The sequence below is a fragment of the Miscanthus floridulus genome, chromosome 17 (genome assembly GCF_019320115.1).
Source record: "Miscanthus floridulus cultivar M001 chromosome 17, ASM1932011v1, whole genome shotgun sequence".
NCBI lineage: Eukaryota > Viridiplantae > Streptophyta > Magnoliopsida > Poales > Poaceae > Miscanthus > Miscanthus floridulus.
This window is the reverse complement of record NC_089596.1, coordinates 81,597,782-81,615,941: the sequence shown is the minus strand read 5'-3', so window position 1 is coordinate 81,615,941 and position 18,160 is coordinate 81,597,782. Positions and strand designations below refer to the sequence as shown.

The 18,160-nt window shown below is 46.5% G+C and overlaps 2 protein-coding genes across 2 annotated transcripts; one reads left to right on the top strand and one right to left on the bottom strand.

Moving 5' to 3' along the window:
* Positions 1-12,407: 12,407 nt before the first annotated feature.
* LOC136516431 (ras-related protein RABE1c-like) lies at positions 12,408-15,544 on the top strand. Its single transcript, XM_066509825.1, has 9 exons — positions 12,408-12,566; positions 12,672-12,802; positions 14,047-14,119; positions 14,237-14,337; positions 14,422-14,487; positions 14,581-14,678; positions 14,818-14,880; positions 14,987-15,079; positions 15,165-15,544. The coding sequence occupies exons 2-9, from the start codon at positions 12,730-12,732 to the stop codon at positions 15,243-15,245; spliced, it is 648 nt and encodes a 215-aa protein (XP_066365922.1). The 5' UTR covers positions 12,408-12,566; positions 12,672-12,729; the 3' UTR covers positions 15,246-15,544.
* A 166-nt stretch (positions 15,545-15,710) lies between these two features.
* LOC136515858 (zinc finger protein ZAT12-like) lies at positions 15,711-16,289 on the bottom strand. Its single transcript, XM_066509331.1, has one exon. The coding sequence runs from the start codon at positions 16,287-16,289 to the stop codon at positions 15,711-15,713; it is 579 nt and encodes a 192-aa protein (XP_066365428.1).
* Between the last annotated feature and the right edge of the window lie 1,871 nt (positions 16,290-18,160).

Here is an 18,160-nt window from a genome sequence, read left to right as displayed (position 1 = left end):
CATTAGGCTTGTCGTGGTCAAGTGAGAGTTCATGCTTGTTACTCTTGGTGATCGCCATCACCTAGACGGCTTGGTGGTGATTGGGAGCTTGGTGATCATCTGGTGGTGCTTGTGGATGACCCAACTCGAGTTGTGAGCGGTTGTGGGTGATTCACCACGACGGAGTATCAAAGAATCAACCCATAGAGAGCACTTGATCCTTGCGCGGATCAAGGGGGAGCTACACCCTTGTGCGGGTGCTCCAATGAGGACTAGTGGGGAGTGGTGACTCTCCGATACCTCGGCAAAACATCACCGCGTTCCTCCTTCTCTCTTTAATTTGAGCATTTACTTTGAGCATTTATTTTGAGCAATTCAATACTTGTCTTTATATTCATAGAATTGCCATGTTAGAGTAGGATTGGAACTTAGGTTGCAAGTCTTTTTGTGCGGTAGAACATTAGAAGCACTGTCTAGGCACAAGGGGTTAATTGGGCTAACCGTAGGGTTTAATTATTGCAAAGAAATTTATAATTAGCCCAATTCACCCCCCTCTTGGGCATCTTGATTCTTTCACAGGGAACGACAGTGGTCATGGAGCTCCACTGCTCGATGGTAGCCATGGCGGAACGCGCCCGTGTTCCTACGGTGGTCAGTGAGGGAGTGGGCCGAGGGAGTGAGGGAGAGCGCTAGAGCAAGTGAGGGAGTCTGGGGGAGAGCTTAGGTGTACGCTCATAGAGGAGTAGGGGCGCAACCAGGCGGCAAGGAGGTGGGGCACTGCTGCCCTGCATGGTGGCCACATGCCCATTTCAACGAACAGGTGGCGAGCGACAAAGTGACCGGCTTGGGGCGTGATTTTGGGATGCTTACCGTCTGATCTGGGCCTCAGGCCTTAAAGCAAAATTGTTGCTTTCCTGATGCTCTCCAACTCATATTTAGGGTGCTCGTCCATTAGAGCAATAGATTAGTGGGTAATTAGCGCCCAACATGATAATGTCAGCGCATTGACAGCGATGAGCAAAAATCTAAATTGATGGTCAAACTGATGCCATCTTTTTGCATGCTCTTCCCCAAAACATATAGTCCAACTTTTATATTTGGCTCAACTTGAGTTGCTTAACAAAAACATGAGAACACAACATGTCAATTAAGTGGTTACTAATCCCAGACTTCGAATATTTCTAAGTCTAAAAACAGCCGCAGATTCAATCTTTGAGCCTCTATTTAACAAACTTAGAGGGTGATTTAGGATTGGGTCTTTGAACAAAGTTTGTTTTACACATCTTGCTCTGCAACTTTGCTTAAAGGATGATGGACTGGTTTGGATTGGTTTGAAAGATATAAGGCTCCAAAGTGGGGTACTCGAAACTGAACCCGAAATTCAAATAACTTCTAGGAAACAGTTAGCATTTTCTATATTTGAAATCATTTTTGAATGTCCAAACATGCTTCAAAAGTCATGAGACTTGCTCTATTGTTTCCACCCCAAAGTGTACTTCAACCCATATTAAGGAATCCAATTGAGTTGTCACACAAATCTAGAAGATAAAAATTCACAAACATATCAACTAGCTGCTGTCGATCGGGGACTTAGAAAAATCCTGGAGGGACCAAAACAACACTATATCCAAACTTGAGGCCACTATTTGAGACACTTAAAAGTTGAATCAGGGCTTGGTCCAAAAATAAAGTTGGTAGCGAACAAACTAAAATACAAATTTTATTAAGGGTCAAACTTCACCACTAGTACCAAAATCATGTTTTCATCTTGGTCAAAGTAGCATCACGATAAAGCTTAAATTATCCTTTTTGATCCATTGAAGCATTTTCTGGACATTTGCTCAACATGAACCCTTCATAACTTTTGTTCATGAGTTTAATTAGAGTTGTTTGAGCAAGGTTGCAAGGTTTTGGTTGATATCCCATGTTCTCATTCACTTAGTAAAGCCATTCACACTAGGACATAACTTATCATTTCATGTGACTTCTTGTTTCCAAACTTCATAAAACTCTTCTAGTGATCAATATAGATAGAGATGGATGTGAGACACATGAAGGAGGCTCCATTAGCATCACTCAAGCATACATTTGGAAATGGGCAATCACCAGCAAACAAGCTTTGTCTTTAATTCACAAAAATTAAGTTAGGCCTCATTTCAAAGAGAAGAGGCTTCAACTCACTTGTCACCATTCCAATGTTGTGATCCAAACATATGATCATCACTAGACATTGCTCAATTAAGTCCAAGATCACTGTCCAGCTAGTGGCTAACACCTGGGGTGTTACACGTTTGAAGGCCATTCTATTTCTATATTGTCCAGAATGCCTCTCTGACCTCTACTCGCTCCTGTCACTGAGGCGTGGGCCCCATAGGTCATCTCCCCCACCATATTTAGCTAAACGTGTAGGTTCAACCGGTGGCTATGCACCTAGGATGTTACACGTTTGCCGGTGTCACTCGCTAGCTACAGTGGTGGGGAGCATGTGCCGAGTTGTGGCATGACTGAGCATGAGGCTGTCGGTGCTCGTGAGCTAGGGCAGTGGTGAGCATGCGACAGGTTGCGGCACGACTAAGCGCGAGGCTAGTGGCGCTTGTGAGCTACGGGAGTGGTGAGCATGCGGTGCGCTGCCGCAATGTGAAAGCGCGATGGGTTGCTGGTCGATGAGCACAGCCTATGCAACCAGCAACATGGTAGCCGACATGACATGGGAGGCCACCTACAAGACAGACGCAGGTTGCAGACATCAGCATGGTTTAGTTGCAGGTTGGTGTTGGCCTTCGTAGCTAGTAGTATGGCGATCGTGGTGAGCGGCAAGGCACGGGAGTCCACCTACCAGTGTGAGCAGCCAAGGTGAACATGAGGCGGTATGTCAGCGTGCTTGCACAGCCAAGCTCTGAGGGCCATATGTAAGGAAAATGGACCCTAGGCCCATTTACTTTGGATTTTGGTGTTTGATGACCAACACATCCAAGTTGGACTAATGAATTTGCAAGTGATTGTTTTGTAGTTCAATAGGATGCAAAACATGACTTGGACGAAGGCGACGTGATGATCTGATGATCAACACCATAAGCAAGACCCTAGGAGCACAAGAGAAGACCCAAGATATCAAGCAAAGTCCAAGCACGAAGATAGGAACCAAGCCATACGCAAGATCACAAAGAAATGAGCTCATAGAGATGATCGAACGCTGGACCGGACGCTCTAGGAAAGTGACCGAACGTTCCGATCAAGAGGCTCGACAATAGAAGGCGTCAGTAGTAGCGATCGGATGCTTGCGGCAAATCGACTGAACGGAGGACTGCAGCGTCCGCTCGAGTACAGAAAGGTTCCAGAGCGGTGAAATTGCGACTGGACGTGTCTGGTGGCATGTGACCGGACGCTGGCAGCGCCTGATTAGATGTTCACGGCTCTAACGGTCGGGACGACCGGACACGTCTGGTCAGGACGTGATCAGCGTCCGATCAATAGCAGAAAAGCGGGATTTCATCCCCAATAGCTACTTTCTCAGTGGGGCTTATAAATAGACCCCCCAACCGGCCAGTAAAAAGTGTGGAGCTAAGGAAACATATCAAGGGTGTTGATACACCATTTTAGTGATCTAAACTTGCATAGTGCTTAGTGATTCATTAAGTGATTAGCGTAGGTGCTTTGCGAAGTGCTTAGGTTGATTAGACCACCGCTTATGCGCTTGCTCTAGGTTTAGGCCTAGTGTTTAGTGAGGTTTGCATACCTCTTACCACTCAGTACTTGCACGCACCATTATTGTACATCAGAGGGGCTTGTAGTCTTGTGAGATCACACCAACCGCGGTTGTGGTGTGGCCGCCACCATGTATCAGAGGGAACAAGGCCCGCGGCGTTTCGGCCAGAAGCTTGATAGTGAAGACGGCGGGGAGCATCCGGGAGAGGCTTGCCGAAAGGCATGTCCGAGCCCCACTTGCGTGTGGGGAAGGCCTGAGGCTATCCACGGAGTTACCCGACCAGGAGCTTGGCCCTTGCGAGGGATTCCTTGTGAGGGGCTCCAACGAGGACTAGGGGAAGCTTGCGTGCTTCTTGATACCTTGGTAAAAATACCGGAGTCATCGATGGGAGTTTGCATATCTCTATCTTGCTCTTTAGCTTCCACATTTACATTGATTATATTACCCCTTTTTGCGGTAGAGATAGCAACACACTAGCAAAACTATAGTTGCACATTTAGATAGTTTATCTTTTGCATAGGTTTTGATAAGGTTAGTAAAAGAGGCCATAATTTAGAAGTATAATTTTAAGTTGCCTAATTCACCCCCTCTTGGGAGTCACTGTCCCCTTCACCATAGCTGGCGCAGCAAGCACTGCTTGCATAGGGTGGTGGCGTGACCGTGGCAAGCTTGTAGAGGAACGGTTTCTACACAAGTTCGTTAAAGAACATAGCATCGCGAGTGAAAGGTCCTAATGGCTAGAGGGGGTGAATAGCCTATTAAAAAATTCTACAACAACACTAAGACAAGTGATTAGTAAATAAGATGGTGAAGCGAATTTTGAGCTAGCACTACACTTGTGTTGCAAGCCACCTACCCAATTCTAATCTCTATGATCTTAGTATATCACACAAGGGCTAAGTCACTAATTTACACCTAGGTGAACAAGCTAGCAAGAGAACTACAACTAAAGAGCTACACTAGCTAGCTACAACTACCACAAGCTCTACACAAGTAAATACACAAAGTAAAGCAAGAGAGTGGTAGAGGTGATATATCGCCGTGGCAAGTGATCCATCACAATGAATACCAAGAATACCAAGGAGACAATGATGACACAATCAATTTTTCCTCCGAGGTTTACTTGCTTACCAGCAAGCTAGTCCCTGTTATGGCGATTCACTCACTTGGAGGTTCACGCGCTAATAGGCATCACATGCCTAGCTACAACCAGGTGCCGCACAACCAACACAAGATGAGGATACACAAGCCATGCGCAATCCACTAGAGTTGCCTTTGGCGCTCCACTAGGGAAGCCACAAGAACCCCTCACAATCACAATGATCAGAGCTAGAGACAATCACCTTCCTCTGCTCGACGATCCACCAATCACCGAGCCATCTAGGTGTCGGCAAACACCAAGAGTAACAAGATCTTCATCAGCCCAAATCGCCCAACTGGTGCCACATGATGCTAGAACACTAAGCAATGCACTAGAGGCTCTCTAATCTCACTCAAGATGATGAAATCAAGTGTGCAAGTGAGTGAAGTGGTGTGCTCCACTCTCAAAGGGTGTATGCAGCTGTTAGAAGTGCCAAGAGAGTGGCCAAGGCCGGCCACAAGCTCTATTTATAAGACCACAAAAAATAGAGTAATTACCCCTTTGAGTTAGCTTTCTGCATGGTCATCGGCCCGACACGGTGATGGGCCATCAAACAGGGGGTGGCGGTGACCCTCCAATGGTCATCCATTCACTAGCCATTGGGGCACCGGACAGGCAGCGGTGGCACCGGACAGGGGGTGGCGGTGCCACCCCAACCCAGCTGCTCGTTTTCCCTACTCTCTAGAAAATTAGGGTGATGCACCGCCATTGGGTGGCGGTGACCACGGCGGTGCCTGAGCCAGTTACCCCTACTCTCTATTGAAAAATAGTGGTGCCACCGGACAAGGTGGCGGTGCCCTCGGCAGTGCACCGTCGTGCCTGGGGTAGTGTACACCATCACTAACGGTGCTAGCCCCTCACTTCTCTTCTCTCAGCCGAGTCCAAGTGGGCACCACCCTAGGGGTGGCAGTGCCATGAAACAAGGGATGGCGGTGCCCCCTAGAGCAACACCAAACAGCCCCCTCTCAGCCTCCAGCCGGTCACTGCCCTAGAGGTGGTGATGCACCGGACAGGGGGTGACGGTGCCCCCCAGAGGCAGCACCTCATCCCCTTCTTTGCCTCCTTTGCTACCTTTACAAATGTGCCAACACCACAAGTGTTTCACCATCACGTGCAAGTGTGTTAGCATTTTCACAATCATTTTCAAAGGTTAATCACTTCTCACTGATTGTGCACTAGGCCTAAAATGCATATGCATGTTTTCCAATACCTAGTGGCACTAGATGATCGAGTTATCCGATAAGAGCTCCCATCTAAAAGGTCCTTGTTTGGTTTTGGTAATTGAGTGACAACCCTAGGTGGACTAATTGTGTTTATATGAGATACATAGGTGATTAGTCCACAGGTACATGTGTGTGGGCAACATATGCCATGGAGGTGAAAATAGCTTGGAGATGTTGTAAAGCTCACACATGTGATGATGAAGGAGCTCATTACACATGAAACACGACATTGAGTCATGTGATCAAGGTAGAGAAGATCAAGACAAAGCTTGGCTTGATGGACCGGTTCCAAATGTGAAGGGCAAGTTAGAGGCTTTGGAGTGATGGACCGCGTGGCGGTAAAGCTTGAGCAAGACTTGGCACCGATGGACGAAGGCAACGGTGAAAAGCAAGTAAAGTCAAGATCGATGAACAAATACGATCATATGATGATATGAAGTGGATCATGTCATTTGGTGATTGGTTGGTGCATATGTTGCATCAACATTGGAGGAGATGGAATGGAATGCACAAGGCAAAGGTATAACCTAGGGCATTTCATTTCACCGGTCATAGGTGTGTAGAGAAGTTTATGACCGGGTTTAGGATAGATGGCCGTACTATCAGGAGGGGCAAACTTGTTTGCATATCGGTCATCTAGTGCCACTCGAGTGATCTAACTTTGCATCGTCGCTAGGATCGAGTGGCGTGGCAAGCTGAGTGGCTAATCCTTTGGAAAATATTTATGAAAAGCTAACACACATACACATGGTGGTGTACACTTGGTGGTGTTGGCACATTTATAAAGGAGAAGAAGTTGGAGTTGATGTGGATCAACTCGGTAAAGGAAAGGGTTCGAAACTTCACATGCGGAGTGTCCGCCCATAGAGTGCAGACAGTCCAACATTGTCACCAGCGCCCTGTATAGAAAAGATAGGGTTTCATAGAGAAGAGGAGAAGGACCAAACGCTGGAGTCCTACGTCCGGTCAATGGCAACAGTGAAGGCGTAGGCGTTGGTCTTCGACCGAAATGCTGGATGGGTACGTCTGGTCCCGCCGATGTGGCAACACAGAGAAGAGGAGAAGGATCGAACGCTGATGTTGCGTCTGATCGTTACCGACCGGACGCGTCTGGTCGTAGTTGAGTGTCTCTGGAACCTTACCGGAAGTGATCAGACGCTGGAGTCATGCATCCGGTCTTGGCACTGTGCTGCGTCCGGTCATCATTTGACCGTTGAGATCAAGTTACTCAGGTGGAATAGAGGTGACACATGGCGAGCATCCGTTGACCGGACGCTGAGGTCCTGCGTCCGGTCACCCCGAGTTGTGCCCAGTGAAGGGATACAATGGCTCTATTTTTGTGGGGGCTATAAATAGAAGTGGTGGTCAGTCTTTGGATGTTAGCTTGGTAGAGTTAAGCACACTAGAGCCTTGGTGGCCTATGTGGTAGTGCTTGGGAGCCCTCTAACTCACTCTAGCTTGATAGTGTTCATCCGATTGAGTGAGTGAGCGATTCTAGTGCCGCTGGGTCACTTCGTGACCGGACGCTGGGTGGGTGCGTTCGGTCCCGCTGATGTGGCAACACAGAGAAGAAGAGAAGGACCAGATGCTGATGCTACATCTGATCGTGACCGACCAAACGCGTCCAGTCGTAGTTGAGCGTCTCTGGAACCTTACTTGAAGTGACCGGACGCTGGAGTCCTACGTTCTGTCTTAGCGCTATGCTGCGTCCAATCATCATTTGACCGTTGAGATCAAGCGACTGAGGTTGAACAGAGGTGACACATGGCGAGCATCCATTGACTGGACGTTGAGGTCCTGCGTCCGGTCGATCTGACCGGAGCATCCAGTCACCCCGAGCTGTGCCCAGTGAAGGGGTATAACGGCTCTATTTTCAGTGGGGGCTATAAATAGAAGTGGTGGTCAGTCTTTGTCCATCAGCTTGGTAGAGCCGAACACACTAGAGCCTTGGTGGCTTATGTGGTAGTGCTTGGGAGCCCTCTAACTCACTCTACCTTGATAGTGTTCATCCGATTGAGTGAGTGAGCGATTCTAGTGCGATTGCATCATGAGGTTGCATCGAGTGGCACTAGGTGGTCATCTTGCAAGCCAGTGGTGTTTGTTACTATTAGAGGTTGCCACCTCCTAGACGGCTTGGTGGTGGTCTCCGTCGAAGCCCGCAAGAAGATTGTGCGGTGCTCAGGAGAAGAGCTTTGTGAGGGGCATTGCGCTCGACTCACGGGAGCCACGAAGAGCGACTCTAGTTGAGTGTGTCATTGAGCTACCATCATTTTTGGGGTAGGTTCTTACGGTGCCCGGCATGCGGGCTTGGCGGGTGATGCCAATTCGCCGTCGAAACACCAAGTGAGCAGTCGACACAACAGGGACGTAGCGTGTTGGCAAACACATGAACCTCAGGAGAAAATCATCGTGTCAACATTGTTCTTCTCGTTGGTTTGCACTCCCCTTACACAAGCTTGTAGTTACTTTCATATATATTGTGCTTGTGTAGTTGCTCTTGTAATTAGTTAGCTTGTTTAGCTCACTAGTTACCTTCTCGCTTGTGAAGCATAGAAGTAGCTCCCTTGCGTGGCTAATTTGGTTTGTGTAACCTTGTTAGTCGCATTGCTTAGTTTGTGTAGCTAAGTAATTTGCGATCTATAATTTGGCTTGTGTAGCCTTATTATTGAGCATTGCTAGTGAGCTTAGGTAGCATTGTGCTTTTGCTTACTAGCATGTGTAGGAGCTCCCTCGTTGCTTAAAGTACTAGAGGAATAGGTTTGTGTGACCTTGCTCCTAGAATTGGATAGGTGAGCTCTAGCTAGCCCGACACCTTATTTACTTAATTAGGATCTTTGCAAGGTGCTAGAGAACATAGATAGAGGGGTGTAGTCTTGGCTAGACTGATTATTTTAATTCCGCACTTGTTTCGGTTGGCCAACATGATTAATTTTAAAAAGGACTATTCACCCCTCTCTAGTCCGCCATCTCAACCCTACACCCTCTTAATAGTACGACCATCTATCCTAAATGTGATCACACTCTCTACAGTGTCTCGATCACTGAAAATAAAGTAGCCCTATGGATATCACCTTTGCCTTGAGCCCATTTTATTTTTCTCTTTCTTCTTTTTCAAGTCCCGAAGCTTGATCATCATCACATGTCCAAACCACCACCATGAACTTCATTTCATGTGGCCATCTCTATCCATGAGTGACACCTAGCTCCTTTACTTGGGTTGGACCATCCTATCTAGTCACACACTTAGATACAAGGATTAGTCCAAATAGGTTTCATCAATTAGCCAAAACCAAACTAGGGCTTTCAGCGAAGCAGACCAATTCCAACCAGAGACGCCCTTTTCAAGAGAAGGTTGGGCATTTAGCTTCTTAGGCTGACTTGCACCGTGATCACTTGACCATCCGGAAGACAAAACCTCATTGGCATGGTTCTTTGCAATGTATCTATCTTAAGGCCCTGTTTAGTCGGAATAGTTCTAATTCTTGCCAGAATCATTAGAATCCATGCCAAACGGGAAGGAGTTGTAACATTTCTGGACGAAAACACTAGAATTGTTTCTCAGGGCCGAAAAGGTGGGTTCTCTCGATTCTATTTCTTACTCCCTGCATTCCAAATTATAAGTAGCTTTGACTTTTTTAATACATCCATTTTGCTATGTATATAGACATATTATTATATCTAGATACATAGTAAAATGAATAAATAAAAAAGTCAAAGCGACTTATAATTTGAAACGGAGGGAGTACATGCTCAGTATAACGGTGCTTGTGCTTTTTAGTTATTCTTTTGTTATTGTAACAAGTAAAAAATAGGTTGTATTAAAGTTGTTCTTCGCCTAAAAAATTATATTTGTTAAAGAATATTTTCATTTACATGATTTTTTTGAAAAATATTTTTTGTTGATCAGAATCTAGCATGCTAGCCAAACGGCACGAAGTGATTCCGATTTATTGTCAGAAACGTTTCTTAAGATAATCTGGATCCGAAACGTTTATACGAGAATATAGATCCCTACCAAACACACCCTAAGTTTAACTAAGTATATAGAAAGTAGGTATGACTTTAATAGATGTATCATGCAAATATGTTTCATGACGTTAATAGGTGTATTATGCAAATATGTTTTATGACAAATCTAATGATACCTACTTAGTACGATAAATATTAGTATCTTTTTATATAAATTTAATTAAACATAAATATGATACTGAATTACATCCTTTTAAAGACGGATGGAGTATTAACAGTACTATACCGTGTGTGCAAGCACATATGGGATCTTTTTCTTGAGAAGATCAGTTGGCCTAGGGTAGAATTGTATTCTTTTATAGGCGGAGAAAATACGTTATTTTGCACTACAGTCTACAGACGACATATAAAACAAAAACAACTCATTCATGTTACTTTAGCAAATCATGGTTGCGAAAAGGTGCTGGTCTTGGCTGGACGGCACCAACCGATTTTTAGGGCCGGTTTGTTTGAAATTATCAGCTGGTTTATCAGCTAAAATCTATAATATTTTTCTCTTACGACACATCAGTTTCAGCCGGCTACCCGCCGAACAGGCCCTTAGCCGCGATCGACCTCCATGTGCGCGTTGTTTAGGCCTGCATGTGATTGCTTAGCAATTCCTTGCTTGGCAGTTACCTCATCAGCGCAGTTTCATTAGAATCCTGGCGGTAAACGTTAGCACGCATGAAAATGGCATCACGTTACCGTGTCCCGGCGTTGCTTTCGCATCTGGTTATGTCTTGGGCCACTTTTCGCGTGCTGTAACTGTAACTGCGTCTAACGAAAAGCCGCTTGCGAGTAAATGAAGTTTTCAAAGGGAGAGGAAACGCATGGAGGCTGCGTGACGACGACACGAATGGGTAATGGCATTGGGGAGTTATTAGGAACCTGAAAACTCAGAAAGCACACCACACCATCGCGCAATCTGCTGCTTTTCGTTTGTCCCTTCCTTTCATACGAAACATTCGGTCTATTCGCTCGTTGGTTTCAGTCAGGGTTTATCAGTCAGTCAACGATGTTTTTCTCTCACAATAAACCAGTACCAGTCGGACTTATCAGCCCAGAAACTGACCAGCGAACCAGCCGATTATCGCAACTTGCCGTCACAGTCACATAGGATGACTACTATGTTAACATGATCGTTATTTCTTCAAGAACAAAAGGATGGTTGTTGATCATACATCCCCTCCTCTCTATGTCCCACAAAGAGTATTATTCTCACTTTTCTAGAAATCAAATATTCCCAACTTTGACCAAATATATACAAGAGAATGTTAATATTTTATAGTGCATAGTAAGTATCATTATATTAATCATTAAATATATTTTTATGATAAACTTATTTGAAGATACAAATGTCGCTAATATTTTTTTATTAAATCTTTTTTTGTGAACAATATTTTTTTACAAATCTAATCAAACTTAAAAAGTTTAACCGGCATAAACCTTATGCGATACTTTTTTATTTTTGTACGGTAAGAGTAGTCAACCTTATACCTCTGGCAGAATAGTCACTACTTCCGACTAAATATATAATTTATTAACACGGGTATGTTGTACTACTAGTAGAGCAAAACATTAGGAATATATACTGATTTTTTTTTGCCAAAAAAGTTATATACTACACAACTGCTTTTTATAATGAATCTAATAAGGCTAATCTTGAGCTCTCTTTTTTTAAAAAAAAAAGAGAGGGAAAATCTCTGCTTATAAGAAAGCAAATGTACTAGATAACTAATCTTGAGCTCTCAATCTATATATAGGCCTTGTTTAGATGGGTGTTAGGAATCAGTATCTGACACTGTAGCACTTTCGTTTGTATTTGACAATTATTGTCCAATTATGGCCTAACTAGGCTCAAAAGATTCGTCTCGTAATTTACAATCAAACTGTGTAATTAGTTATTTTTTTATCTACTTTAATACTCCATGCATATGTCTAAAGATTTGATGTGATGGAGAAAGAGTGAAAAAACTTGCAATCTAAACAAGGCCATAGCTTATATTGTGGTCAAATGTCAACAATTTTTTTTTACTGTAAAATGTCAACATTAGATGGACTTACATTTATGATTAGAACAAGTACTAATGTACTATCTTTCATGCAAGTCTTTTAAACTTTGAACTGGAGTCGTGTCTCCTCATTTCTCAACTTCTCATAGCACGTACTAGCAGAAAACTGCAGTTGTGGCCGGCATCTCCATTAGCGCAGAATAACATCCAGTGTCAGGCTTAAGCTCACCGGTCGGTGGCTGCGCGCCTCGGGTTAAGCACCTGCACCGCAAGTAACCCAACCCTGTCTTACAATGCAAGTGACTGACCCCACCCATGCCCATCATCATAACATAACACACGCTCATGCGCCCGGCGAATCAAATCACCACCCGATTTGTTTACCCCCGAAAATTTGCCGTCTCCTCGTCTGATCGTCTCGCTCCCCTCCCTGCGCAGCCCGCCCCCAGATCCGGCACCGCCCGCTCCTCGATCCCCGCACCCCACGCCCGCAGGTGAGCCCCACCGATCCGCCCGCGCGCGCCGCCCCGCTCGCCGCCCCGTCGCCGCCATTCCTTCCTTCCGTTTGCTCACGACGCGTGCGTGCGTTCTCTCTGCAGGCCGGGACCGGTGGGGGCGCGCGCCGGGTAGTAGTAGGAGGAGGAGAGGAAGGGCGGCATGGCCGCGCCGCCGGCGAGGGCCCGGGCCGACTACGACTACCTTATCAAGCTGCTCCTCATTGGGGATAGCGGTGGGTGCTGCTAGATCTCTCTGTCTCAGTAAACGGGTGTGTAAGGGCGCGCGTTCGTCGGATCGGAGTTGGATTCGGGCATATGCGCGGTGTGGATCTTGGTCCTGTTGCCTGTGGTCGTGTTCGCTTCGCTCGATTGATCCGTCTTCCGTCTGGGGTAGGGAGTGGATGAGATGTTGCTTGCTGGTTCTTCAATTCTTTGTGCTTTCTACCTAACGTACCATGCGTTAATCAGTAGGTTATTAGCATCTGGCGCATCAGTCTGAGATGCGAAATTGGGCACTAGTGAGAAGGATGGATTGTGCCTTCCTGTGAGTTTTGAACATTCATTCACTTGTTCAATTGCTGTGGGTGTTTTTTCCCCTTCGTTGATGAGCATTCACTCGTGGAACTCTTTGGTTAAAGGAAGATGCACATTGGAAATAGTCCAATTTGTGGAAATGTCCTTTCAAGGCTCCATGTTCTGCAGATTAAGTTTGTAGACTGGTTCAAAGGTTGACATGTTGAACTGATACTTCCTGGTTAAGCGATTATTTGTTTTACCCGTTCTTGCATTCAGCAGAGACTGGAATATTCACTTCAAACTGCACCCACTTTAGGGGCTTTAGACAATGTAGAATTATTTATTGTGATGTTGCTTGCTGTTCTATCTTCTATAATTATTTGCTTGTTAGTGTGTACCATGTAACCATGAAATTTATGAAACACATGAGTTTTTGTGAGGCAGATGGATTGTAAAAGTGGCAGCTGCTGGATGTTTGGCGGAGCAGTGAAATGTTGAACGGATTATCCTGTGTTGGAAACTGCCTCGGAAATTTAACTGAGGCTTAGCCAAGAAATATGCCTCAACTAATTAATTGCGTTGTCGTGTTCTCTCTATCTTATACTTTATTATCTACATTTCCATCTTTCCTGGATATCCTTACTGCCGAGACTGACGAAGTGTTTCTCGTCACAAAATGGTGATGAGTTCCATTGTCATCCAGGTCTGTATGCAATGGTTTTGAGCTTATCTAGTTTTTTTATTGAAGTTTGTTGAATCCTGACATAACCTTGGCATTGTACCTATTCCGGAGTCTCTCCAGTAGCTGTATTGTGATAACATGTAAAGTGTAGGTGATGGTAGCTACAGTACAAGGTTATGTTTGGACTGAATAGTTCATTCATAAGCTAGTGGCATGTCCATCAGTAAAGTTTTTTATTACGTCAATGCGTGATTTCTTTTAATCCTTATCTATGTTCAGGTGTTGGCAAGAGTTGCCTCCTGTTGCGGTTCTCTGATGGTTCCTTCACTACAAGCTTTATTACCACAATTGGGTAGGTCCCTTTGGTGTTGTCAAGATTGTTAAACTGGTCATCATGCTTTCTTACGTCAAATAGGAATTCAGCATTTGTTATTTACTCCACAATGATTTTGGACCTGTTACTGTGCAGTATTGACTTTAAGATACGAACAATAGAATTGGATGGCAAGCGTATAAAGCTACAGATTTGGGATACAGCAGGCCAAGAACGCTTCCGGACTATTACCACTGGTATGATGTTTTGTTTCATTTCTGATTGACATTTTCAAATTATACGATGACCCTTCTGATCCAATGGGCTTTATTTTACCTCAGCGTACTACCGAGGAGCTATGGGCATCTTGCTGGTTTATGATGTCACTGATGAATCTTCTTTCAACAGTAAACTCTTCTTAACCATATATTCCAATTCCTTAATGCTTCCATTTTAAACTATTTTACCATTTATTCGCAATTGGTTCATCTAAAATACAGACATCCGAAACTGGATTCGGAACATTGAACAGCATGCCTCTGATAATGTCAACAAAATTTTGGTTGGCAACAAGGCCGATATGGACGAAAGCAAGAGGGTACATGCCTGAACTCATTGTTTCCTTGAATGTTTGACTGTTTTCACTCTGTATTTCTTGTTTGAAATAAGTAGTTAGATGCTTAATTCTTTTCCTTCAATTAGCTAAATAATAAATCTTACTGCTACTATTGCTTCAGGCTGTACCTACTGCAAAAGGACAAGCACTTGCTGATGAGTACGGGATCAAGTTTTTTGAAACAGTATGTTGCTTGCCAGACTTGCATGACACCTTCAGTGAACATTTTTTTTTAATAAAAAAACAGAGTTTGCAGTTGTTTTACTCTCACAGATTTCTGTATCTTTCAGAGTGCCAAGACAAACCTGAATGTGGAGCAAGTGTTTTTCTCCATCGCACGTGACATCAAGCAGAGGCTTGCGGAGACTGATTCAAAGCCAGAGGTACAAATAACTGTGCCTAGTTGTGCTTGACATTCCACCATTCATCGTGTTCAGTGTTCTGAGCGATATTTCCTTTGCACTGTAGGACAAGGCAATCAAAATTAACAAGCCAGACCAGGGTTCTGAGGCACCAGCTGCCCAGCGATCTGCCTGCTGTGGCTCATAAGCAGATACACAATGGCCATAATCATTGGTTATTTGACATTATTTATTTCCCGCTTGGCTGTTATAGGAAGAATTTGAAGAAGCCACTTATGATATACTGATGTGGTTGTACTCGTGTTTGCTTCCATTCTTCGAAGCAACCACCTCTTGCTGTTGACGTAGCTATTGCTATTGCACTCTGGATTTGGATCCGTTGGAAAAACCTCTCCCCTCCCTACAGTGTGTAATGAATGAAATCCATGTCGTTGGGTTTGCATCTTATCGATCAATGCATGGAATAACGTGTCGCTCTGGTGTGAATTGTTGTGTGCTTTTTTCTGTTGCCGTTCTATCCCACAGAAATTCAGAAAGTTTGAATATTCGATTTTTTTTAAGAAAAGGAAACGTAATTGGAAATAAGCCCGATGCGTAATGTTTGGAAAAAAATTCTAATAAAACGTATACAGTTGTACTACAAGGCCTCTTCTCAAAGAGGAGGGCAATCCAATATCAGCGATTTGCGCACGCCGTGCACCGTGTTGCCAGGCACAGTGTTATTCCGGCATTTGGCGCAGTTCTCCGACGGCGCCAGGCTCAAGTCCAAACAGATTCCACTGGCACAGCATCCAGCGCCAACGTCGGCTTCCTCAACCGACGTGGCATCCCCAGAGCAGGAGTCGGCTGCCGCAGTCCGGTGCCGACGCATGTGCCCGCCCAGCGCCTGGCCGACCGCGAACTCGAGGCCGCAGACGGGGCAGCCGTGCAGCCTCGACGACCCCGCCGGGGCGCACTCGCCCTCGTGCGGTTCATCCTGCAGCCTCGCCCGGCGTAGCCCCGGTTCGCCGCCGTAGGGGTAGGTGTAGGGCTTGGGGCGCCTGTGGCTGGCGCGGTGCCCGCCCAACGCCTGGAACGTCGGGAACCTCCTGCCGCACGTCTTGCACTCGAACACGCGCCCGCGCCCGCGCCCGCGCGCGCCGAGCCCCGCCGTCCTCGCGCCCCCTTCTTGTTGCCGCCGCGAGAGCAGCATGAGGACGCTGGCCGCGTCCACGCCCACGCCAGTCTCCATCTCCTCGCCGCCCTGACGCCGGTCAGGTGCACGGCTGCACGCTCTGCTAGCTAGCTAGCTAGCTCGCTGCTCCGAGCTACCCAATGGTGCAAGTGCAATGCGAATGCGATGCTGTCCGATGAGAGCCATGCGACGTTGGCCACTATATATAGCGCGACGTGCGGGTAGCTTTACTTGAGTATTAGTACTGGGAATTGACTCGAGAGTGTAAAAAGTTTCTAGATGTCGGTATGCCTTTTCCACGCTGCCGTTTGAAGGGCTTAAATTGGGCTCAGTAAGAAACGCACACGTAGAGGAGCGCAAAGCACCACCGAGCTGCCTTAATTAATGAATGCGAGCTGCCGTGCGAGCGTCGTCGGCCGCCGTTGGATCGCCCAGGTCCCGCATCCGCGCCGGGAGCAGCTCGCGTCAGGTGGTTCGGCGTTTCACACCTGGGTTGGTGGCTCAAACTGGACTGCCGGAGTGGCAGTGGCTTACTGGCACGTTAGCTGGACCCTGACCTGAATTCCATGTCTCGGAAGTCAGAACACAGATTCAGCATTCAGCAAGCGTCAGTGACAGGTACATGAACTGGTGGTTCAGGTTCAATGGCCTAGTCAGCGGTTCTCGATCGATCGCCTGAATCGGGTTGGTGCGGTTAAGCCCCCGGTCTCTTTGACCAATTTGCAGGGAACGTTGCTTGACAGTTGATGCTCCACTACTTTTGTAGTATAACACAAAGTCCACCAACCACCGTGAAATTTGTTCATTCGATCGGAACTGACTACCTGAGAGGGTGGCGAGCAAATGAAGTAGGCATTACTTTGATTTGAACTGTATAGTCGTGTATACAATCGTGCAGATTAGACACCACGACAGCGCATCGAAGACCCGGAAATGAACCACAGGTCAGGTTGGTTCTGACCAGGTTCCAGTCACACCAACCCCTTACGTACGTAGTACAGGCTAGCATCCTGTACGGCACATGTAGGAGCATACCCCGTATCAGCGAGAGCAGCCTGAACGAGCTGCAAGTTTGGGAAATCGGCCGTGACGCAGCGAGACAGACAGACGCGGAAAGCCAGGGGCATCTACACAAGTCGTCGAGCGTGGCTTTCAGTTCTGAACTGGGGTGAACTGAAGCTGCGCGGCACCGGCTCATCGCTGGATGCCACGTTCAGGCGGGCGGCGCGCCGTGCGAACGAGATCCGTCTCAGGCGGCAACCACAAAGCCACGTAAGCTGCGGGAAAGCGCGGCCGGTCAACCAGCAGCTGTTCGACGCTTTTCCTCACCCGACGACTTCAGACATCTGAGCGATGACGCTCGCTCCTGTCACTCTGTCATATATATATTTTTTGAGCAACAGTCAGTCACTCACTCTGTCGGGTGGTCATGGTCGGAATCGTCAAAACAGGGCCCTAACCCGTTTTTTTCACGAGAGGCAGCTTGGGCCGAACCTGCAAACCCAAAGACGGCAGCACTGTGGCGGAGCCGCGCAAGCCTCTCAAGTGTGGCTTCTCCGGCCCCCTCTCTCTCTCTCTCATGGCTGAAGGAGACGGAGCCCCTGCAGAGTTGTATACAGGGCACCACAGTTCCGCACAGGAGAGGAGCTGGAGCATGTCGGATGGGAGCCGTGCCAAAGACGGTCTTATGCTACTCCCTCCGTCCAGTTTATTTGCATTTCTAGAGCTGATCGTGGCAACCAAGATAGATGAAAAATTATCAAAATACCCCTACAGATGTAGGGCCGGCTGCAGCGGTGAACTGATGGCTGTGGGGAGGTGGAAGGGAGTTATAGGAAGCGTCATTTCACCTGTTGAGGGCAGCAGCCTTTTTTACTATTTTATTACGGCAAGGATGGGTCAGTGGCTACGACCAACTTGTGGATGGG

Excerpts from the sequence above, each read along its gene's own strand:
- LOC136516431 (XM_066509825.1), top strand. The coding sequence starts at position 12,730 with ATGGCCGCGCCGCCGGCGAGGGCCCGGGCCGACTACGACTACCTTATC. Across the intron at positions 12,803-14,046 it reads GCTCCTCATTGGGGATAGCG|GTGTTGGCAAGAGTTGCCTC; the intron begins GTGGGTGCTGCT and ends ATCTATGTTCAG. Across the intron at positions 14,338-14,421 it reads CTTCCGGACTATTACCACTG|CGTACTACCGAGGAGCTATG; the intron begins GTATGATGTTTT and ends ATTTTACCTCAG.
- LOC136515858 (XM_066509331.1), bottom strand. The coding sequence starts at position 16,289 with ATGGAGACTGGCGTGGGCGTGGACGCGGCCAGCGTCCTCATGCTGCTC.